The 25,348-nt window shown below is 38.5% G+C and overlaps 1 protein-coding gene across 6 annotated transcripts; it reads left to right on the forward strand.

The window, feature by feature from the left end:
* The first annotated feature begins 418 nt into the window (after positions 1-418).
* On the forward strand, positions 419-24,348 carry aPKC (protein kinase C iota type). 6 transcript variants are annotated; one of them, XM_064695638.1, is made up of 11 exons: positions 419-721; positions 1,617-1,969; positions 2,033-2,153; positions 19,238-19,288; positions 19,363-19,448; positions 20,071-21,027; positions 21,089-21,283; positions 21,961-22,082; positions 22,828-22,954; positions 23,282-23,531; positions 23,591-24,348. In XM_064695638.1, exons 2-9 carry the CDS (start codon positions 1,760-1,762, stop codon positions 22,913-22,915), a joined length of 1,830 nt encoding a protein of 609 aa, XP_064551708.1. In that variant the 5' UTR covers positions 419-721; positions 1,617-1,759; the 3' UTR covers positions 22,916-22,954; positions 23,282-23,531; positions 23,591-24,348. The 6 variants fall into 6 exon arrangements, with proteins under 6 accessions (XP_064551708.1, XP_064551709.1, XP_064551705.1 ...); XM_064695639.1 differs by lacking the exon at positions 21,961-22,082 and adding an exon at positions 22,608-22,723 and having other exon boundaries at positions 423-721; XM_064695635.1 differs by lacking the exons at positions 419-721; positions 1,617-1,969; positions 2,033-2,153 and adding exons at positions 13,362-14,061; positions 14,926-15,874.
* The last annotated feature ends 1,000 nt before the right edge of the window (positions 24,349-25,348 follow it).

Raw genomic sequence — 25,348 nt, forward strand, 5'->3', positions numbered from 1 at the left:
ACCATATTGTAGTATTTCTTATAATGTGGTTATAGGGAAAGAACTAAAAACATATTCAATTGTTTTTAATTAAAAATTTGCTGTATTTCCAGATTCTGAAAAACCCGGCTTGAAAAATGTATGAAGTGAAACAAATAAATTCATAAAGGGAAAATTTTTAATACATGATCTAAAAATGTATTTTTGAATGGCAGCTGAAAGAAATGCAGTCTGCAGAAAAAGTACAGTCGTTTTTACTCACGAATTATATAAAAAAAAGAAAATAAATCACGAATTAATAGAGGGAATATGACTAATGGTCTAAGGAACATCGATTCAATCGATATCACGATTGGGTGGAATTTAATCATCGATGGCACAATTTCTGGCATCGATAAATATTTAAATTTATCTAGTGTCATCTTTGGTTTTCAGTATAAAACAGCGCAATTTGTTAGCCACAGGCAGCCACACTTGTTGCATTTGTAAAAAATGTTACAATTATTTAAACAAAATTGATGGCTAACAATACCAATTAAAGTGCGTGCGCTTATTTCGATAACTTAATTATGTGTGGCTTTTTAGTTAACTGCAATTAAGGTTTCTGTTTCTTTGCGTGCCGTGTTTCGTTTGCATTAGTATTTTCTCTGCGTGTGTGTTGTGTGTGTGTGTGTGAGAGTGCGCTTATTACTATTGCCTTGTGCGGCATTTTTGGTTAAACAAATTACCACGACTAACAGAAGTAAGCATAATGAGGTGAAATTAAGTAAATCGACAGTTTATTGTCTTGCAAAAATTCAACTGCAAATAGAAATTCAAGAAAAAGCGGCAACACAGCCCAGATTTTAAATGCAAATGAGCAAAGAGAAGAAAAGAAGAAAAAAAATACAGGTTGTCGCTGCTACGCTTTGGCATTTGTTGGCTTGGCTTGGCTCTCGCTGCGCTGCTGCCGTTGTTGCTGTTGTTGTTGTCGTCTTGGCTGCCTTTTTAGTTGGTCAATGCACGGCGCTAATTAAAGCAATATAAATACTCGTTGTTTGTGGGCCGTGGGCCGTGTTTGCGCAATAAGTACACTTAACATTGTTGCTGTTGTTGAGCTTTGCGTTCTAATTTTCGTTGTGGCTTCTTTTGCATTACTCTCAGCAGTGGGCGTTACGCCTTTTAACATTTGCTGCCGCAATTGATGCTATGATTCATGCTATTGCAATGTTAGTTGCCAGCAAGAATTCGGCTGTGCGTTTGAATGGCAACAACAACGGACACCTGTGGCATGTTGTTTATGCTCGCGAACTTTAACCGGTGTGGGGCAAAAAATTTTGACAGCTGCGTGGCGCATCCTAAAATGTGATTTGAATTGAAAAAGCTCGAATGAGAGAAAGGTGCTTTTCATCTCAAGCTTTTGTGCGTGCTGCATCTCTTGCGGGGGGATGCGAAAGGGAGAAAACACTGTTACGGCAAGCAATGTTAAAGCATAGCTTAACAGCGCTGTTAGGTCAAGCAACAGAATGTTAAGTTGCAATAAGAAATAAAGACAATCTATAAATCTAATTATGATAAATATTATTAATTGGCTTAGTTTTTATTTAAAGCCCTAAATGTGTTAATTCATTTTTGATTTATCGTTTATTTTCTTGCAGTTCGTTATAATTTCTGTGATTCTTGTGCATGTTTAAATACAACTTTAAGAAAAAATAAATAAATTCTCAATAAATATCAACGACAATAACTCCGTTTGCAACACGCCTCCGTCTCAATCGTCGTTTTGTACGTTTCCGTCCCAATGCAGAAAATGCCCTCGCAAATTTTAAACGATGGAAGTGGCGCTGGCAGCTTGAACAATGCGGCCTCGTTGCTGGGCGCCTCGCCCAATTGCATTACAGTGAAGACTGCCTACAATGGTCAGATCATAATCACGACCATCAATAAGAATATCACGTACGAGGAACTGTGCTATGAGATACGCAACATTTGCCGCTTTCCCATCGATCAGGTGACTTCAAGCATATCTTTAGATCTTTGTATCTTTATTGAATGTGTTTACTTTCTCTTACAGCCCTTCACCATCAAGTGGGTCGATGAGGAGAACGACCCGTGCACCATATCCACCAACATGGAACTGGATGAAGCCATACGATTGTATGAGATGAATTACGACTCCCAGCTGGTTATTCATGGTAAGTCGAAAGTCTTTTCTTATCGCGATATATATATATATATATATATTTATATCATTTTCTATGCTGTAAGTGCTTTATTTGATGTTTACGATGTTATCGAGTTGGCGATAAGCATTTTTTTTTTGTATCCCATGTCACTTTGAGGAGGAAAAACCAATTAATGTGTCACCGCGGTTAATGTGGGTTGTTCTTCAATGTCATAAAGAAAAGCCAGGATTGGGGCCCTGACTGTATAATGTATAATAAATTATGAAGCACTTAACGTATTTTATGTTCATAAACAATTGAATTTGTATCTACTTCTTGAGACTTTTTGTAATATCGAGGAGTTACAAAAGATCAAAAAGATATAGCATACGAATCGACGATTAATTTGAGAGAACAACAAATAGTGGCTGATTAGACAAACTATTTAAATCGGGAAAACTTTTTAAAGTGGGAACAATGTAAATGTTATTGTTGAAATGTTTGTAACAGGAGTAGGAAGTATCTCCGCCCCTTGAAAGTATATATTCTTGCATAGCATCAATAGCCGAGTCGATCTAGTCATGTCCGTCTCTCTGTCCGACCGGCCGTAACTATGAACGAGTCAATCTCAGAACGTATACGAGCTAGAGACTTGAAACCTTGAATGTAGGTTCTTCTAGTGCTCGCGACGTATATAATATTATATATTCCGCTATTCGATAACTTACCCCGTTTCCAAGCAATCGATAAAAATTGATATCGAAATCCCGTCTCTCAGTAAATCTTTTAGGTTTTACAAGCTAGAGTCACAAAATTTGACATGTATCTTCTAGAATAGTAAAAATAGATCAACTATCTTTCACTTTATATATGTTGTTGGTAAAAGAAGATGAAGGGTATCTACTAGTCGCGTATTTCGGACTAGAGCACTCTTACTTGTTTAAATACACTTTTTTTGCAAATAAATACTGTAGTGCTACATTAAGAATTTCAGTGAAAGTTCACATTCAAAACAAATCTGAAATTATATTTGCAAATTAAAGTGCTTTCAATATTTGATTAAATTTAATTTTTCAATTATTTAAATTTTTAGTAAAATATATTGAATATGTTTGAGGTTTTCTTTATCTAAAGTAATGTATTGAAAAATCCAATGAAAGCGCCTAGGTTTTGACTTCCTTTCTATAAATTAAGAGTTTCACTCTGTTTTTAAAAAAACTCCTCGAGAATTTATAATACCTTCTAAATTAGGTATCCAAAATTATGTCACACAAGTGAGATTGCTTTCAGATTGTCTAGAGGTGAAATGATAATACCATAAGTTCTTCGTTCCTTAATGGATCCCAATTTAAAGGATTCTATGAATTATTATGCGATAAAGCAGCAAACATAGAGTTGAGTGAGATAAGATTTAAGATTAATATACATATTTTGTATTAATCAAATCAAAGCAAAGTAAAGCCCAATGTTGCTAGAGATTGGGCACAGTTGATGGCAAACACAAATCGTTAATTAAGAAGTAAATTTATTGTTTGCTTATCCAGACATTCCGTTTGGGTTGTGGCTCAGCTGAAAAGGGATACGTTTCAATGTTGCAAAAGGATTCCATGAGTTGGGCCATTTACATGACACGCACACATGCGCATTTGAACACATTTGTTTTGTGTTGTGCACAACTATGCGAAAGTTTTTAATTTTGACAAATTTCATTATCAACGTTTTTCGCTCATTTGTGGCTGTTGCAAAGGGCGCACAGCACGGCGCAGGGCGGGGCGGGGTCGGGGTCGGGGCCGGGCTGGACTTGGCCGTTTGGGGCTTTCAGATGTAGCACAATTTAACCGCAATTTTGTGCACATTTCAGCCTGGCTAAACAATATGCCGTTCGTTGCTTTATTAGCCCAATAAACGGTGCCTGGCGTTGCCTTTTGGCAAACACCCGGCGTTCCCGGGAGGCCTTGCAGCCCAAATCCAAACAGCAGTCGACCATGTTAATAACATAAAATATTAATTAACTTGTGCAGGCATATTACAACACACACACACACACACACACACACACACACACGTACGTACAGATACATATATACACTCGCCTACAGGCTAAACGTTTCGCCCCGCGCCCCTAAGTAGACTCCGGTTTTTGGTAACTCACTCGTTTTTCCGCTGTTGTTCTTACAGTTTTTTTTGTGTGTGTGTTTTTTTTTTGTTCTGCTCAGCTCATATCTGCCCTTTGACCCGATTGCTGCTGCCGGCTTCGTTTATAATTCATTATAATTAAATTGTTTGCTGCCAGCTTGGTTAGCCTGCTTTTCAAAAATTAAATTTTTGTGCGGCTTATTCTGCTGCTTTGGCATTGCAGGCACGCCTGGGAGTATGCCTCGCACACACACACACACATACACACACACACACCAACACACTCACACGCACACACATTCGGACTCTTCTGCCATCTGTTTAGTTAACTGTCTGTGCTTAATTATCCTTGCCACAAAAAGTTTTTGGCTTTCGCCCCATTCGAAATTTGCCTAATGACAAAAACAAAATGTTTCGACAACAACAATAAATAACTGTAAAACACGTAAAACAACGAAATGAGAACAACACCAGAATTTTATAATGTTTTGTGGTCCAAATTAACATTTAAGGGTAGAGTAATTTCTTACAATATGTGGAAAGGCTTAAAAACGGATATAGCATATTTTCCTTAGATTCGAAAAGACATTTTTTGAGTAACAAATAAAAAAGAATGAATGTTAATTTTATTTTATTCTTCTTAAATTTAAAAGGAAAAAATTAAATTGAACCTCTAAAATTAAATACAACACAAAATAATCTTCCGTTAAGTCTAACTTAGTAATATAAACAAAAATAGATTGGTTATATAAACCGAACTGAGATCGATTGGTTAAGAACTCCGCAATCGGAATCCGCCAATTCTACGTCTCTTTTGAAGAAGCCTAGAATGGGATGAATATGATTCGAAAATGAATTTGTTTCGTTTCAGTTGATTTTAAGTATTGGTTTTAGAAAAACTTAAAACGTAGCACAAATAAGTTTGCTAAAACTTAGAAACATATCTTTAGTTTTTCATCGTAAGATCTTTAGGTGTTTACATTTAAAATAAACTTGCAGGCAAACCATCAAACGTCTGTAATTTGCACAATAGTTCCTTTTCCTAAAATAATAATTTTTTTAATGCCAAAGTTGAACATTCAAATAAATGTATATGGGGTCATTTTTAACTAATAAAATGTTTGTTAAATATTACAAATAAAAACCGAAAGAAAAATTAAATAGAAATGAATAACATAGATTTGTCCTATAGCTGTAATCGACATTTTCCATATTCTATGCGGTATATCTACATCTATAAGATTCCAAATATAGATCTGTCCTACATTTATAATCGACTTTTTCCATATTTATATATACAATAAGATTCCAAATGTAGAATTGTCATACATTGTCTCTTAAATATATAATCGACATTTTCCATAAATCATTTTTGATTAAAATATTTTATTTGTTGTTCGTTGATAATATTTATTATAATATTGCATTCATATTATATTCATATTTAAATATAGTTTATTTCAAGAAAATCGGAAAAAAAGGCAAATCGTTTTATCTCGCGAGCATTTACCGTTCCTTTAATTGCGCTGGAATAACTGTTGGTTGACTAACAAAAAAAGTTGAATGTTATCGCTTTTTGTTATCTTTAACTGATTTACAAAGAGAACTTTTTGCAAGTATATCCGCGAATGCTTTAACTCTAATTCATGCCTTAAAAGTTTACCGTTATCTCGGGCTTCGTTCCAGGGTAGTTTATTTTTGTTGTTGTTTTGGCCGTGGTCGTAAATAGCAAAAAACTGAGTTCGGCCAACAAAAACTGTAGCTGATATAATTTTGCCACCGCAAAACACTCAACAAAGTTTAGAAATGTTTTTTTTTTGTATATTTTTGCAGCATTCCGGCTTCCGGACTATTCTCTACATGTTCCCATCCATGTATATTTCCAGCATTTGTTGTAGTTGTTTTTTTTTTTTTTTTGTAGCCACGTGTGAAAAAATGCGGCTTAAAATGTATTAAAAGCATTTTCTGTGCGTTTTTCTCTCCGCTTCTGGATGTGTGCTAACATATTATGCTGCTGCTACACACACAAACACATGTACACATGTACATACCTACGTACAAGCGTACAAGCGTACCACAAAACTCATACAAGCGCCTTAAAAGCATTACACGACGCGACTGTTGATGTTTTGCTACCTTTGCATGTTTGTTTGTGTAGTTATTGTTATTGCTACAGTTGTTGTTGTGGTTGTTTTGTTGTTGTTGTTGTTGTTGATGCTGCTGCTGCTGGTGTTGTTGTGTGTTGATTAGTAAATGCTGTGTCTGTGTGCGTGTGTTTGTGTGGGGGGCTGGCGTTTTTATAAGCCGTTGTTTTGGTTGCCTTGTGTTTTGCATTCTACCTTCCGGTTTCATCTCCGGCTAACAATGAAGCGTCTGCCCCTTTGTTCCGCTCTCTGCCACAAGCGCGCTCTCTTTCTCTTTATCTCACCGCCTGTCGTCATAATTTATGCTCCTGCAATATGGCAACGCTGCCCTATACTCGCACACACACAGACCAACACGCGCGCAACAAACTTTATCCAGGCGTACAAGCTTTGAAACACATAAGGTCGATATACAAGATGCCCTCACAGCAGAGCGAGATAGATAGATAGCAAGAGAACAATTTCCCTCCCAAGCGCTGAGTGGAAAAAAAGACAATAAAAAAAAAAAACAGCTGAGCGCTGATAGCATTGCCAGCTGAGCTGGTGAGCTCGCTCAACTGCTGGCAATGCTGCGCCGGCGTTTGGCTTTTGCTAGGCGGCTGCCAAAGTTTCAAAGGAAGTGAAATTGAGCGCAAGTGCAGGAGCCGAACTTTAAAAGGCGTCCGGCGCTGCTTCTGCTGTTGCTGCTGCCTGCCTGCGTCACCTGACATTGAACAGCGGGCAGACACACACACACACACACAAACCCATACAAGCACGGGACGGCTCTCAATATGTGTGTGTGCGAAAATATCCCCAGCAAAACTTTTGGACTGCGTCGGCATTCGTCGTTCTGTCGCAACACTCGCGCCGTGGCTGCTCGCCTGTCTGGAAGTGCCGTGCGGATAGAATAAAACGGAACGAATTAAAATAACAAAAAAAAAGAAAGCTTCGCTTTTTTCTTGCTGTTGCTAACGTCGCGTCGTCGCGCACAGCAAATATATCAAATTACCCCACACACACGCACGTACACACAAACACACTCGCACGCATGTATAAATTATACATAATATAAAATATAAACTGTGTGAAATTAACTAAAACATTGCCAATTGTTGACACAAAACGTGAAAAACCCAGCGAAAGGGTTTGTTAATTTACTTTAATAAAAATTCCAACTAAACTTCTTGCTGTTCGCCCAAAAGTACTTCAAAAAAGGAAAAACAAGTACAAAATTTGAAGGAAAAAAATCAATTGCTGCGGGGCAATATTTTATGACTGGCATCGCATTTGGTTTGGGATTCTGATTAGTTTTTCCGCTTTTATTTAACCGTGCAACGGGGCGTATGATTGAGAGCTGCTGCAAATGACTATTTTAACTATTTTTGTCCTGAATTAAGCTTTCGGCTTTTCAATTGTTCGAGCTGCACATTTCAGTGTCTGGTCTTAAGTCTTATTTAAATGGGATTGTTGAAGATTAAAGCACAGTCGATTGACTGTGATTAAGAATTGTATAGCACGCTTTTAGGCTTTATTCAAATCGCAGACAAGTTTTACGTGCAGTGAAGGAATGTTGGGCTTCTGCTTGAGTCATTTATGTCTATTCATTTGTTAAATAAGCTTGAGTTTATCTGTAATTCTTCAGTTTCTACTTTCTCATTCATTTCAAATGTAAGCAACACCAATTTCATAAATTTAGTAACCAAATAAGGTGGAAATTAAAATATATGGTGTCTTAGTCAATTATATTTTATTTACTAAATGTAATAATAATATTGTGTGAATAGTGAAAGCTTGAATTCAGTAAAAACTGATTTTAAATTCAATTCAAATCATTTATCTGAGTGTATTATACAATGCTTTCTACGCTTAAGTTTCAACTATAAATAATTTATTTTTCCTTTTTTTTCTAATTTTTTATTTGAAATGTAAACCAGCAGCTCGTCATATTTTGCCTTGTCTTTTTTGAATGGCATTGTAATTTTTTCTGCTTTTTGTTTCGAATGCGGGAACAGGGGAAACAGGACGCGTCGTCACCTTCAATTTTGCGGTATACCCGCAAGGCAAGTGTCATGTTTTACATTTGTCACTTAATCAAATTGTTGGTTGCGACTGAATCCGGTTCATGTTAACGTCGCACCTCGTTTGCTGAGCACCAAAATCGAATCATTGATTTTCATTTGCTTCGCTGATTCGTATTTCGGCTGCTGCGGCGCACACAGACAAACAAACAAACAAACAAACACACAGGCAAACAGACGTGCCGCAAAAAAAAACACACACTCTACACACACATGTGTGGGTGTGTGTGTGTTGGTGTGTTTGTGTTTGTGTAAGACCCCCCGCCCTAAACTTGACCCCAGCAGGCATTTGCACTTCATCCAAGCGTTGATGACGCCGTCGCCTGCCTGCATTACAAGCCCAAAAGCTGTCTAGGCCAAAAAGATGCCCAAATACTTGGTACTTGACCAGGCTAACAAACACAAACACACTCAGAGACACACACATGAGTAGGCAGCTGTAGCTGTATGTGTGTCAGTATGTTGCCAAGACGCTGCAGGGCGCACAATTTGCGCTCGCTCTCTCCCTCTCTTTCCTTCTCTCTCATTTTGACTCTCCAGACACGTGTATGTGTGTGTGAAAATCAAAAGCCCACAATCGACAAATTTGTTGGCCAAGCTGTCGCCTTCAAATGCGATGCCATTTAAATCTTGTTGTTTTTGTTGTTGTTGCTGGAAAATCAACACATTTACATTTTGGCATTGCATACTTTTTGGGGCTCGCCCCTCGCCAGCCCTGCAGACTGGGCACATTATGATTGTTTGGCATGCTTTAATGATGCCATTGGGCTTAATGAAATTATTGTTAGCTCTCAGTTGGCTCGTATAACCCCCCCCAACCACCCTTCCCACCTACACTTAGTCATGCACATGACGTACATTTGGACTCGTTTTGCATGCATGGCCAGCTCCAGAATGGCCTCCTCTCAGCGAAAGCCGCACTCGCATTTGGCAGCTTTGCCTTTGAGTTGTTTGCGTCCATTCTTGTGGCGTGAAATTTAACTGTGCAAAGTGCTTCAGTTTTGGCCAAGTATCGGACGCAGGTGGCTTCGCCAGAATGGCCAAATGGCCAAGCACCAGGCACTCACAAATTTACGGCTCTGCTCGTTTTGCCATCGCTCTGACGTCATTCGCAGGCAAATGTTTGTTGCTTAACTAGGGGTCAGAGCGGCAGCAGGAGGATGCCAGAGCAGACGAGGAACTCGGCTTTAAGATGGCCGCTCGCCTTGTTGTTGTTGTTGCTGTTGTTGCTTTATTTATCGTTATTATCGCTGGCAACTTGAGTGGATTTCGCTGGGGCGTGTCCTGATAAACATCAAAGGTCGACTGCGCCGTGTGATGTGATGTAAGCCCATTGTTTGCAGATACTTAAGCATTGTTGATTCGCCAATTCGTTGAAGTAGCACACTCTATATATAGATATATAGCTTTATATACTTATGTATATATATACGTATTGTAGTTGAATTGCTAAATCCGGCGGGGTATCATTTAATCATTGGACATTGACTGGCTTTTAATAAGAGACGTCGACAACGGCATAATGCATTAATTATCATATTATATTGTGTCACAAATTATCTTTAGAATTATTTCACACTGCTTTGTATATTTCTGATTGATTAGCCCCATTAGCAATGTTTCGACCCGAGTTGTTGGCAATTATTGGTAATTCATGTAATTGATAGTTGCTCAACATGGTTCCCATTCATTTCAGTTCGATTACAGTGCGTATGCGTAATGCATTCAATATGCTAATCCTTAAAGCCACTCAGTGTCTGAAGAGCCTTAAATGGATAGGAATTATATATGGGAAGGCATTAAGGGCATTTAGTATTTGCAATTTAGTTTCTTTTATTCCTATAGCTATTCAAAATGTACAAAAAGGGTATAAAACACCTATAATCTATACAGTATGTGTATATATGTATATGCATGTGTATATATCTATGTGCGTATTCTAGGGGTTGCATCATAGACTGAAAGGGGATGCAGTCCACAAATCTATAACGATTATAAAGATTTTTGACTGCATGTTTTGAAGAGAACTACGTTTTCTCTTATAACTATAATAAATCAAATATTATTGTTTTATTGACAAGAAAAGTAGCTTTTCATCCAAATGGCGTGCTTCGATTGTATCTATCAATCAATTTTGACATGTGCCATAATTATGTAGTTTATAGATAGAGCTCCGGCGATTTTGATTTTTAAAAACATTTACTAACTAAACAGTTGTATTTAAATAATTTGTGATTCAGCTTTATTCACGAACGATCTGCAGTTAACTGGAGTTAACATTTCTTCATTCTGTTAACAGCTACATTAGTATGTTATCTCATATATTAACATTTTATCATTCTGTCATCGATATCAGGGTTACGTAACATGATTATATTCTACATGTGAATTACTTTAAATACTTACTTAAATATTGTGTGTTACTTTAAATACTATCGCTTGTTAAATACTTTTCCTATGCTAATCCCAATTACTAGTATTGCATATGCTTAATACTATAACTTTTTGTATTACTACACAATTGAGTTTTTTAAAGAAATAAAATATCTCTTAAGATTCATAATTCATAATTTAAAATATATATTCGCAAAAATTATAGTCTGAGGGCTCTATAAATTCCAAGGATTCGCCAGATATTTGATTCTGTGACAAGTTACGTTAGTTGAATGCGATTATATAGTTAAATTAGCGGAAATTATCCGGCTTTCCCAAGCCTGTTCTGCTAATTAAATACACTGTTCAAATAATTTCAACAATTTTTCAGTTTGTCAGGACAATCAGCTCTTTATAGACAATACAATTTGACCAAACTGGACTTAAACTTGCGCAATGACAAGAAAGAGGCATAAATCAGGCAGACTTATCCGGTTAGTTTGAATTTATAACTAAGTACTCTTGAAGTTATAAAAACAACTAAAACATATAATTTAACGACATTTTATCATTTGTGTCAGCTTCCTTTAGAGGAAACTTTGTTTCATGATTTAATTAAAGCGGTTGCAGAAAGTTTCTATAATAGGATAAACCTCGTTTAGCAGGCAAAACAACGTGCTCATAAAATTATATTCTCATTTCGAGTTTATTGCAACGTCAAAGGATCTCTGGGGTTAGCCACTGATTGATTTACCGCACACTGTCACTGAGTGGGTGCTTCGTTGGGTGCACGGGGCAACGTTAATGCTGTGCAACTAACCAACTTGTCAGCTCGTTCGGTGACCCGCTAACCCCGCATTTGCCGCCCAACTGCATGCCTCTGATGGGGCCCAACCAATATTCATGCTCCAATTGCAATCACCCAACAATGCCTGGAAAGTGTGTTTATATTTAGCAAACGATGTTACCCAAAACACGCGTCCGACCCGCAGTCGGGTCCCAGTGGGCTGGGACGCTCTCAATGGGCATTGGGTTTGGGCCCTGGCCAGGCTGCATTGTCAGCACAAAAGCAAGGATCGACTGACTTGTCACGACAGAAACCACTTGCCTCAAGTGGATGCTGCTGCTGCTGCAGTGGGAGCCACCCTCTGGTTGCCTCGTTAATCATGCGAATTATGCATGAAAGTAGAGTACTTAATTTCAATTGTCTCAACAAGCTACAAGACCAGCGACAGCTACAACAACAACAGCAACAACAACAACAACAACAACAACAACAATGTCCCAACGTCAAGCAATTTTGATGTGACCTACCAATACACTTGAAGAAATTTTCTATTTACACTTGACTGCACTGGGGAGGATTGCATACTTTCTCGGCTGGTCGCGCTGCGAGTAAAATTTCCCTGCGCAGCTTGGCATACGCTCTCTCGCATTTCGATACTCTCTTTCGCTATGTAGTTCCTTCTCGCTTTAACTTCTTGGGCTTTCACGCCTTTGACAATTTGCAGCAACTTGTGCGCTCGTTTGACTTGGGTTCAATTGTTTGTGATTGTCGCAGCGTCGCTGTATGTGTGTGGCTGTGTGTGTGTATGTATGTGTGTGTCTGTGCGCTTGAACAGAGTTGTCAGCTGTTTTGCTTGCATTTCGCCGCATCTCTCCCTCTCGTCTTCGCGCTGTCTCGCTCTCACTTTTGCCTTCATGCTGTGTGCTGCCCATTATTACACAATTTATATTTTTTTAGGTGCGGTTTCTGCGGCGACGGCCGCGTCTGCATGACGCCCACAGCCGGCCACGCCCCATAACCGCCCATTGCCTGCAGTTTTTAATCAATCATTTTAAACTATAGAATTTGCACGCCAGGGGGCGCAGCTGTCGCTTGGCTTTGAAAACTTTTGCATTGCATAGTTTTAGGCAGCCCGCGGCGTTGCTGCCCGTTCTCAGCGGTAAATGCAGAAAGTGCCGTTGCAGCTGCTGCTGGGCCTTGTCCCGGTTTCTATTCTATTTTCTTTTTTGTGTTCGTTCGCTGTGTGCTGCCATGTGCCACACAATTTGCACTTGAGGCGGCACAGTGGGACGGGAGTTGGTTGTTTTGTGAATGAAGTACAAAAATGACATAATATTTCAAAAAGTTATTATTACAACATGGATATTGCCTTTTCACTCATTGAAGTTAAGGTTTGTGTTTTTTTAAGGAAGAGTGGAAAACAGTGGCTTGATTGAATTTAAAAGTTGTTTTCATTCGCTTCAATTAAAGCTTTTATGACTGAGCAGCAATGTGAACAGCTTATATACTTTTAATTTCAAATGATATTTATTCGAGTGTCTTTCTTATCAAACTATTACAGTTTTGGGCTCTTGTTATATCGCTTAACTAAATTAAGTGTTTTAAAACTAGAAACTTTCTAAAAAAAAGAGTCAAATTACATTTTCTAAAAAAAAATTCTAAATATTGATTTGTGATCAGCAACTTGTTTGGCGCACACTTGCTCCAATGTGCAATTTGGTCTAAAGTTTTCATTCTTCTTGCGTTGCTTGTGCCCCACTCTTCGGTACGCTTGTTGACATTGCCAGTTTATGCAAATTTGCGGCAATTAATCGCAACTAGCGGCAGCGGCAGAAGCAAAAGCAGCGGCAACAGCAAAAGTCAAGTGCAAAACAAACCGAACTGAATCTTCAACGCGCCGCGTACAAAACTAAAATAACAACAAAAACAACAACAACAAACACACACGAATTATGGCTTGGGGCTACTGGTCCGCCACGACAGTGGATCGTGGACGCTCGCCGCGCCGCGTGACGCAGTGCACCCCGTTGCCGGTCAATCTTGTGCAGCAGGAGGACGAGGATGAGCAGCCGCCGCCGTGCTTGCCACAACAGCAGCAGCATCAGCAGCAGCAGCAACAACAACAACAACAGCAGCAACAACAGCAGTCGCAGCAGTCACAGACCTGCCCCTCGACACCCTCGGCCAGTCAACAAGGAGGCGGCGGCACACTCTGCTACAGTCCCACATGCCGGTCGCGCTGCTCCAGTCCGTGTCCGGGCTCACCGTGCGGCTCGATAACGCCGCCGCCGCCGCCGTTGCTCACATCCTCGCAACAGCATCTGCATCAGCACTCGAACAAGAATTGCCCGGCCGCCCAGCAGTTGCTCACGCACCTGGACTATGCGGCACGCAGACAGTCTCTGGATCAGCTGGATAGTCCGCAGATACTGAACACGGTACTTAATAGAACAGGGCTCCAGAGCTGTGCCTGATACGAACCGTAAAATGCCAAAAATAGAAATGAGACCAATTCAAGTTGATCACAATTTTGGATTCACAGTTTTGTAGATAAATGAGATAAAGTATGCGATATGTAGATTTATGAGGGATATATGTGAGGAACTTGACTGGTAAATAATACCATTCAAATCTTCAAGATAAAAAATAGGGCTGTTTTTTGCAATGAATTTACTTAATTTTGGATAAAGATTGTAATACATAGATTCTCCCAGATAAAAAGGATTGGTATATTTAAAATACATAATTTCAAATAGGCTCTTCAGTTTATGCCCTATGCAAAACCTTTTAAAAAAAGAAATTAATTATAATTTGAATTCCTAATTTCTCGTTGGCCTAATACTTCTAAAAATGTAATCCATATCCAAATAAATTATTGTTTAAATCCCTCAGTTATATTTTATTTTGATTGTTAAAGAATCTTAGAAGCTGTTTTTTACCATATTTATTTATTTATGGAATACTTCGAGTCTTCTTTTATATCCATAGCTAAAAATTAAATATTGAAGATATCCCATTTTCCTTTACGTTCTTAGAGAACAGCTCAAATGTTCTTTTTATAAGCACTTCCTAGGAGCTTAAAAATAAAAGATTTGATTAAATATACTCAGATAGTTTGGAGAAATTCGGATCAGAATCGCATTGCGGAACAGCCCCCAAAAGCAAGTAATTCGAGTAATTGGAAAATGTAACATTTATTGAATTGGTAGTCAAGGCAGCGAATGTTGTAAATCAAGCACAGCTCTCTAGGGACTTGAGCTTATCAACTGACATTTGTTCCCTTCCCTTCTGTGTGTGGCCAGTCGAAGTACTTTGATATTCAGGCCAATCAGCTGTCGGACATCATGTGCCGCGGCGCAGTGGTCAGTTCCATACAGTCGGCCAATAATACGCTGACCAGGGGCGTCTCCCTTCACAGTCGCAGCGGCAGCGCTCATGGCAGCCATCACAGTCACAGTCATCATGGCAGCGCCCACGGCTCGCTGGGCTGTCTGCAGGGCGGCGTCGGAGTCGGCGTGGGCGTGGGCACAGGCAGCACCGGCAGCATTGGCATGATATCCGCCAGTCACATCGATACGGGTGATTACGATGTGCCGCATCCGCATCCGTATACGCATCATTATATGCAGACGACGGCGTCGGTGACGCCGCCGCATGCGACGCTAAGCAGGCCAGGATCGGCGGGTGCTGTCTGCACCGGGCATGACTCTGGCTCCGATTCTAGCCAGGGCTGCGGCGGCTCCATAATGGGCGGCATGCTGGTAATGGGCCATGCCGGGCATATGGGCAGCCTCGGGCATCACAGCACCGGCAGCGGCTCGCTGGGTCGCTGCTCCAGTCGCTGCCACAACACCACCACCACCACCGATGACTCCGGTGGCGGCAGCAGCGGCGGTGGCGGTGGTGGTGTCGGCGCCACTGTGGCCATCGGCGGCCCCGGCATGCTAATGGACTATCATCATGGCCATCACAGCGGCAGCGCTGGTAGCGGCCTTAACGGCTGTGGAGCCGGCGGTAGCATCGCTGGCGGCAGCATTGGTGGACGCAGCAGCGTCCTGGGCACCATACACAATGGCCACGGGCATCATCATCAGCAATACCATCACGAGTGCATACACTACGAGCGTCTGCCCATTCCCGTGCCCATTCCCACGGTTCCCATGGGCGTAACGCAGCAGCAGCAACAACATCAGATGCCACCACAGCATCAGCTACAGTCCGAGGAGGAGATTGAGCCAGCCTATGCAACAGGTAATTGTGCGGGATGGGCAAGAAAATGTCCAGAATATTATTTGAAACTACAGTGAAACAGATTGGTGAACAATTTAAATGAGACAAGTTTTATATCAGAGAGCCTAACACTTTAAAAGTTTAAAGCGTCGTTCTACTTGTTACTACTTAGTATAAGCCTGACAATATACGACTTATTATGCGATTAAATATAAACCGTTATTTTTAACTGTTCAACAACCTTTTTATTATTGTTTTATTTAAATGTGTTTTATATTATTTATTAGATTTACAGCCTTTTAAATAAATTATAACATGTCACTGATGAAAAATAATTTCGTTTATAACTTAATGTTAGCTTTCTCAAAGAAAAGTTGAAAACTGCATAATAATATGATTTTAATTTGTAATTAAATTTGACTTAATTTTGAAGATTATAATTTTGATTGTACAAAAAATAATAAATTAAGAAAAATATCAGGTCTTCTACTGAGACTTCTTGGGATTCGAACCCCAATTGACATTCCGCTCAAAGACTTTAAAAGAATATGCAACTCTTCATTTAAGAAAGTCAATCGTTTTTTTTTTTAAATATAGATATTTAATAATGTTTTCATTTTATAATAACTAAATTATGATTGCTTCATCTTAGAAAACTAATTTCCATCCCTTGTATCTTATCTTAACTTAAAGTTGCCCTAAGTTATAAGATTGTAATTATTAATTAACGAGCCTCTACTGAGACTTCTTGGGATACGAACTGTCGTCCTATTTAAAGACCTTAAGCGACTTTGTCATTCTTCTATAAGGAAAGTCACTATTTTTATATGTATTAAATGTTTTATTTTAATTAGCTTTATAAACGTTTTATTCCATTTGAATTACTAAATTCCTCTGTGAGCATTAATTTCCATCCCTGATCTTATCGTCTGCGCCATTCGCTGCGCTCTCGCTTGCTCCCAATTAGAGTTCAGCGCGTCGTCCGATTCTTGCGACAATTCAAAAGCCTCTTGAGTCTGTTATTTCTTTGTTATACTGTTTTTCATTTGTTGTGCTTTTTGAATTCGGTTCTTTTGCTCGCTTTTGTGGCCTCAGTTCGCAGCTGAAGCTCGCGCGGTGACGACGCCTTTCGCGCGTGCCAAAAAGCCTCAAACATATAAGAAAATATCATAAATATTACTTTTTATACATAATTTAAAGAAACTTTAACTAGTTTTAATTGAAAACCGCTTTTGCGCTCCGTGCGGCTGTCTGACCCGCGCTGAACTCGCCACAAAGACGACAATGATCATCTGGAGCGGCTTCTGTGAGGCGGCACAAATTTACAGCACCCAATCGGCAACTTTTATGAGTGGTGGCTTCTCGTGTTAGTATTGATCTGATAGACCCACTTCAAGTGTCAATGGCTGTCAGCTTCGATGCCATATAAGAGCGTGAGATCAGTACTGAATTATTTATGAATCAATAACTGCCATTAAAATAGTCTGTGGACTGTTTGTCGGGTTTTTTTATAGCTCAAATTTGTTTTATCAGTTGAACTAATCAAGTTTTGAGACCTTCACGTAGGCTACCTTCGCGTCACCTTCCACACACATACCACAAGAGATCCACACGCATGTTTTTTCAAATAAGTTTCATTTGAACTTCACATACATTCCACATGCATTTCATCTGCATTTTATATGCATACTACATGCATTTCATATGTATTCTCCATGTGTTTCACAAACATTCCACCTGTATTTCATATGCATGCCACATGCATTCCAAATGTAGTTCAAAAGTGTTCCACATGCTTCCAAATGTACTTTACATGTGTTCCACATGCGTTCCAGATGTACTGCATGTGTATTTTACATGCATTTCATACGCATTCCAGATGTACTTCACATGTGTTCCACACGAATTCCAGATGTACTGCATATACATGCATTGTGCAGATGTGATGCATGCATTTCTTATGCATTCCACATGCAGTATACATGCAATTTATAAGCATTCCACATGCTTTCCGGATGTACTTCCCTTGTGTTCCACAATTACATTATAGATGTATTGCATATGAATTATACATTTCACATGCAATTCATATGCACCCAGTTGTACTGCATGTGCATTTTACATACGTTTAACATCATTCAACATGCGTTTCGCATGCATACCAGATTTACTCTACATGCATTCTACATTTATTCCACATGCACTCCACATGCACTCCACATGCATTCCATATGCATTCTACATTTACTCCACTTGAACTCCACATTCGTTCCGCCCATTTATTTTGTGTACACTATCCTTGTAAACATCCGGTCGACCTTCACACTTTTCGCCTAGTCAGTTCAATGACTAAACTACTGTATAACGCACCTGCTTTCCCAACTTAGCTATTTTTATTTCCCAATACTTCTATCTGGACTATAAATTTGCCGAGTTATCTCTGTGCCAAGCATTTGCTATAGCTATGAGTAGCTACGGCTATACAACAACACCCATACACAGAGCGCAAACCAAACAAATTTTGTCATACATATCGCATATCGCGCTGATAAGGCCCACACTCTCATGTATCTGTGCATAGATAAACGCCTACCAGATACGTATGCTATGTATGCATGTAGGTAGTCAATACCTGATATGACATTAGAAGCAGGGAATTCTAGGTCAATGCAAGGCATAGGCTTGTTGTGATCGGGTTGCCTCAATTTTGTGGCCTTGTGGCGAGTCAAATGGAGTCAAACCCCCCCGCCCAGAGGAATGAACAGCAGTTGGGAAACTAATTGAATATGAATGTTATAGCTAAAATATCAAAACTCTTGTGCGAACAATTGAACTCAATTGAGACGGACACCGACCGACTGACTGTGGATCGTTTGTCTCTTGGGCTGCACGGAAAACTTAATTAACTGCGGCAATTACTTGGAAAAACTACTCAAAGCGCGCTGCGCTCTCGCTGCTTGTGTTTTGTACATGGTGCGTGGCCGCTCCAGAGATAAGACCCGACCGCCTAGCGCTCGCCTGTCTCAGTCATGGAGTTGGTTCTGTCATGTTAACAAGCCACATCAGACACACAATCGACGGCAAATGTGGCTGGGCAAAAATCCGTTTATAAGTAAAAGAACAAAATCAAAAAAAAACAAAAAAGAATATAGCAAAAATATAATTAAAAGACACAGAAAATATACAACAAGAAAATCACTTTGTTGGGCTTTAGTGTTCGGCCAGTGAAATTGATAAGGTCAGGCTCACCATGGGCAAACCAACTGGCCGTAAGCATAAAAATGAATTGAAAGTGAACAATTTTGATAATTATTTCTTATACATATCCACACACACACATTGCCATTTAATACAATTTGGTTTGCTATCATTTGTATTTTGCAGTATTTCCGAATGTTCCTCAAGCGCCAGGCTTGTCCTGTGATGGCGAAGATCGTAAGTATTTCTCTCTGTACTTTTTTTCTTTTAAACACTTTTATTGATCCCATTCTAATATCTGCTTTCTATAGGCAGCATCTACAGACGAGGCGCACGTCGCTGGCGAAAATTATATCGCGTCAATGGACACATTTTCCAGGCCAAACGTTTTAATCGCGTAAGTAGACACATATGGGTGTATTTTGATATCTAATAGATACACCACTGCACACTGGGTTAATGAAACAAAAAGTGGAAGTCAAAGAGACAAACATAAAATGAAAAAACCATATCAAAATACGATTGATGCTAAATTAAAGTTTTAAATGAGAATATCAAATATTTATAATTAATTGGTATATTATTTCAATAGGTTGAAACTTATTTAATAAGTTTCCAAATCTTTTTTTGATAAAAATTAAAAATATTTGGATATTTACATAGTTAAAAGTAAAAAAAAATATTTGAATTTAATTATTTTATATATATAATATGGACAAACTAAGTCGAATATATTTATAGATCGAGATCTATATAATGCAGTTTGATAATCAAAGACCAAAATAATTAATAATAAATTAAATTAAAATTATACATTGAAAATACCCTCTGCTAGGGAATACAAATTTTAATTGATAGCCAATAACTAATATACACAAAGATCTAAATGCAATCGACTAAATTTTAAAGGAAACATGATTTTTGTTAAATTTATTTAGTTAACATAGTTATAATTACATGTATGCTATATTTTATAAAATAGCTAAGCAAATATTAATGTACTCTTTTCTTGTTTTTAGCGTGCCTTCTGTGCCTATTGCCAGGATCGCATCTGGGGCCTGGGTCGTCAGGGTTTCAAGTGTATACAGTGCAAGCTGTTGGTGCACAAAAAGTGCCATAAGCTGGTGCAGAAGCACTGCACCGATCAGCCAGAGCCGCTGGTCAAGGAGCGTGCCGAGGAGGCCAGCGATCCGATGCCGGTGCCATTGCCACCGCTGCCGTACGAGGCGGTTGGCGGCGCTACCGATTCCTATGAGCCACACGAGCACGCCCACATTGTTGTGCCGCCACCGCCCGAAGATTCACTGGAGCCGGCCACCCAGCGCCAGTACTCGTTGAATGACTTTGAGCTGATACGCGTCATTGGACGCGGCAGCTATGCCAAGGTGCTGATGGTTGAGCTGAGACGCACGCGTCGCATCTATGCGATGAAAGTGATCAAAAAGGCGCTGGTCACCGATGACGAGGACATTGACTGGGTGCAGACCGAGAAGCATGTCTTTGAGACAGCCTCTAATCACCCCTTCCTGGTGGGGCTGCACTCTTGCTTCCAGACGCCCTCGCGCCTCTTCTTTGTCATTGAGTTTGTGCGCGGCGGCGACTTGATGTACCACATGCAAAGGCAACGTCGCTTGCCGGAGGAACACGCTCGCTTCTATGCAGCTGAGATCAGTTTGGCACTAAACTTTCTGCACGAGAAGGGCATCATCTATCGCGATCTGAAGCTGGACAACGTGCTGCTGGATCATGAGGGCCACATTAAGCTAACCGATTACGGCATGTGCAAGGAGGGCATTCGTCCGGGTGACACCACCTCCACATTCTGCGGCACACCCAACTATATTGCGCCCGAGATATTGCGTGGCGAGGATTATGGCTTCTCGGTGGACTGGTGGGCACTCGGTGTGCTTCTGTACGAGATGCTCGCTGGTCGCAGTCCCTTCGACATTGCCGGCGCTTCTGAAAATCCAGATCAGGTATGTTTCATGGACTCACCCAACTGCCACAACTGTCTAACACTTTATTCATTAATTGCAGAATACTGAGGATTATCTATTCCAAGTGATTCTGGAGAAGACCATACGCATACCGCGTTCGTTGAGCGTCAAAGCTGCCTCCGTTCTCAAAGGTTTCCTCAACAAGAATCCTGCCGATCGCCTGGGCTGCCATCGCGAATCTGCCTTCATGGATATTGTAAATCATCCGTTCTTCAAGGTTATTGATTGGGAAATGGTAAGTCTAAGGCCAACGCATGGACACTATCTGTTTGTGTGTATTTGATGATGTCAGTGTTGGTAATAATGATGATACTTGTGGTGCTCCAATCTTTACAGAGCTCAAAATATTATAAGTAATTATTTAATGTTTAACTTAATCCGAAGCAGAGCACAGCTATCTTTTTCCCATTTTTATATACCCTGTTCCCAAAGAGAGAATTTGTCTGTCTGTCCGTCTTTATAGGATATATGATCTCCTTGAAGTCTGCAAAATGTATGTAAATCGGCCTTTGCTTAAAGCTAGAGTAAATAATGACAGGGCAATGGAACTTTTTGAAAAATAAGTCTTTTGGTACTCTCGAAATCAAAATAGAACAGGGAAGGATGTATATGTAGGGTATAAAAGTGAATGAACCTTTAAATAGGTTGGTATATTTATATCCTTATATGAAACATACATCATCATTTGAATTCATATGGGGAAATAAATATTGTAATTAGTGATAAGTTCTCCAAAAATATTTTCCTTTCTAATAGTATGAAGACAACCTTATATGATAATCATTTGTTATCCTAGAAAAATGTAATTAGCATTTTATTTATTTATTTTGTGGTATAATATGAATATTGCGACAATTTTAACCCATATGATTAAGTATTAAACTTATTATATATAATTTTGTGTATAAAAAGATTGCACAAAAGGAGGTACAACCGCCTTATATACCAAACCTGGATCCTGGCGATCCTTATATGACAACAAACTTTGACGTTCAATTTACCAGAGAACCGGCTGAATTGACGCCAGACGATCCGTAAGTTTTGTGTCAAAAAAAAAAAACAGAAAAAAAAAGAAATACCTTCTAGTTTTGGTTATTTTGTTCTATTTGTACAACGACGCATGAGACAATACCCAAAAATATTTTATACGAATAATAACTTCATAGCATTCGCGGTCTGACTAACAGCAGGTAATGTTCGCTCTCAGCCACATTGTGAACCCGCCCGCTGTCCCCTACTCTATTCTCTATTATCAACCAACCACCCCCCCCCCCCCCTCTCGAAAAATAAAGAACACGCCCCCTACCCTGCTCGATCTATCTACTTATCATCATTATCATCAATACACACACAGAGAAACGCACACGGACATGCATTTGAAATGTGTCCTGAGCCTTATTGAATTTGTTTTTTACGTTTGCCGATATTGGCTGGCACTATCTTTAGCTATAATCATTTTTTTTTTCTATCTTTGCATATCCTCTATACACACACACACACACACACACACACACACTCGTCTGCACAACCAAACAAACGCCAATTTCAACCTCATGCAGCTCGAACGCAAGCAGGTTTCGCCTCCATTCAAGCCACGCTTAGACTCAGATCGCGATCTGGCTAATTTCCCGATCGAGTTTACCGGGGAACCGGTGCAGCTGACACCAGATGATGAGTAAGTTGGTTTTTTCTTCTAATTCTCTTCCTCTATCATCGATTTTTGACAGTCTAATAGGTCTTCATATATTATTTTTACTAATATATTGTTCTCTTCCATAGCCATGTCATTGATAGCATCGATCAATCGGAATTCGAGGGCTTTGAGTATGTAAACCCCTTGCTCATGTCATTGGAGGATTGCGTCTGACACCACGAGACGTGTGATTTACATCCATATAATATGCGTGTAAGTAAACCTAACCAACAGATCATACTTTTGAGGTACTATATGTAAAACTAGGGATACATTTATCTTCATGATAAATGTGTTCTCTATGCATTGCAATGTGACAACTCTGCAGTACCCTTTCATTTGTCAGCGAATAAAGTTCTTGGCAAACTTTTAACATGAATGTTAAAGTACGTGTCAAGCTGAAACTGATCTTTAATTATATTTTTTTTAGACATTTCACTCCGCTTTTATTTTATCTACTGCAAAAGCAAAAAAACAACCCATATTTCAATTTCTTTAGACTCTTTAATTGAAATTGAATTTCATCATTAACTCTTGCAGCTTTATGGCGAGGATTCCAGTGATTACGATTCCGTGGCTGACGATTTGAGTCTCTTGCATTTGAACAGCGCGGGAGGTGCAGCCAATACCAATAATAATATAAGCCAGCAGCAACATTATCGCCAACAGCAACCGCTACAGGCACAGCAATATCATCCATACCCACAGCAACAACAACAACAACAGCAACAACTGCAACAGCAACAGCAGCAACTGCAACAGCATCAGCAGCAGCAACATCATCATAATGGTAACAATAACAATCATAATAATCAAATGCAAGCAAATAATAATAAAAGTCTACTGCAGCACATGTTTTGCCTTCCATTGAACTAATTAAAATTACGAATTAGATAAAGATCAGCAACAAGAGCAACAGATAGCAGACAGCAACAACAACTAGCAAATGCAACAAAAATATATATATATATAAAAAAAAAAAACATAAAATACTAAAAAAAAAACAGCAAATACAAAATTAAGCAATTGTAATCTTCTATATAAAACATGTCTTAAAACGAACACTACTTTCATACCAAAAACAAAAGAACGAAGAAAAAACGGTCACAAGTTGCGAGTATTACACTAAACTACAAATGATTACTTTACTATTTAAGCACCTAGGCAGCTAGGCAAAATCTATGCATGCAACAACAACAGCAACAACAGCAAACACACAACTGCAACAAACAATTTCATAACTCAATGCAAGACTTTTCAGCAAATTCACCTAAAAAGTATGCAACAACATTTTTAGCATCTAAACAAAATATACATATATAAACATATAATTTTTAAATATTTAAAAGCAAAACATTTAATTTTACTACAAACAAAAAAAAAAGAGAAAAAATATAGATACACTATTTAAAAAAAAAAAGGAATGCAAAATCAATCTATTATATTTAAGCGCGTAATTATTATGTAAAATGTATGTGTGTTAGTGTTAGTGAGCAGAACGGTTTTTAAAAGCAACAGCAACAAATTGATACAAGTGTGTGTAAGCAGAAAATCCATTAAAGTGTAGACCTAATTGAACTGGCAAAATTATCAAAAAAAAAAAAGAACATTATCAAAATTTGATGACACGAACAAAAATTGAATCGCTCTAAAATAAATATATATATATTTATAAGCAAACGATAATTTATTGTATTTTCTGTATTATTAAATTTACACAATATCGTAAAAAAAAGAAGAAGCATCCGTCTACTGGCAATTTTTTTGTTTTGTTAAGTATTAGAAACACATTCCACATTGTACTTACTATACGAAATTGTTGTTAAATTTTTGTAAAATACGTATAAGTATGAGATTTTCAGAAAGCAATAAATTTATTATTTTTATCACTGTCCCATTTTATTGGTCGTTGCAAACAAATTGAATATTGAATCATTTTCAAAACACGTCTCTTTTTGTGTTCCCCAGAAAATTGTTCCAATTTCTTGCACCGCGTGAGTTTTAAAAAAAAATATATATATAAAAACATATAAAATAAAAACGTGTAAATTATGTTTTATAACCCATTAACGAGTAGAGATGTTAAAAAACAAAAGTAAATCAACAAACAAAAAAGAATTAAATTAGTATTAAAACAAAAAATATCATTGTGTTGCTTTAACTTTAATGAAAATTTACAAAATTGTGTTTTTAATTATCTACAAATTATTGAAATGAATCGTATATGATAAATAAAACAAAACAAAAAACAAAGAAGTAGTTAATTGTTAATGTATTCAAAGTGACAACACGTAAAGCAATTTAAAATTATTAAACACAAATACAAATTCTAACAACATATTTTGATTAAACGAAAATAATAGCAAGCAATCAATTAAAGCGTAACATAGTACATCATTTACATACATACGTACATACCTACGTAACAAGCAGACGATGAACACTGAACAAATTTAGTATGCACCTTTTAATTGTGAAAAAAAAAACGTAGTAACAGCAATGAATTCATGAGAATGGTTTTTAATGTAAGAGGAATTTTTCAAAAGTTTTCAAAACATAACAAAATCAATTGTAGACGGCAAAACTTTTTAGGAAAATATATATTTA

Source organism: Drosophila montana, unplaced genomic scaffold (genome assembly GCF_035044405.1).
Source record: "Drosophila montana isolate Dmon_TW-CO22-7 unplaced genomic scaffold, ASM3504440v1 contig_3833_1, whole genome shotgun sequence".
Classification (NCBI taxonomy): Eukaryota; Metazoa; Arthropoda; class Insecta; order Diptera; family Drosophilidae; genus Drosophila; species Drosophila montana.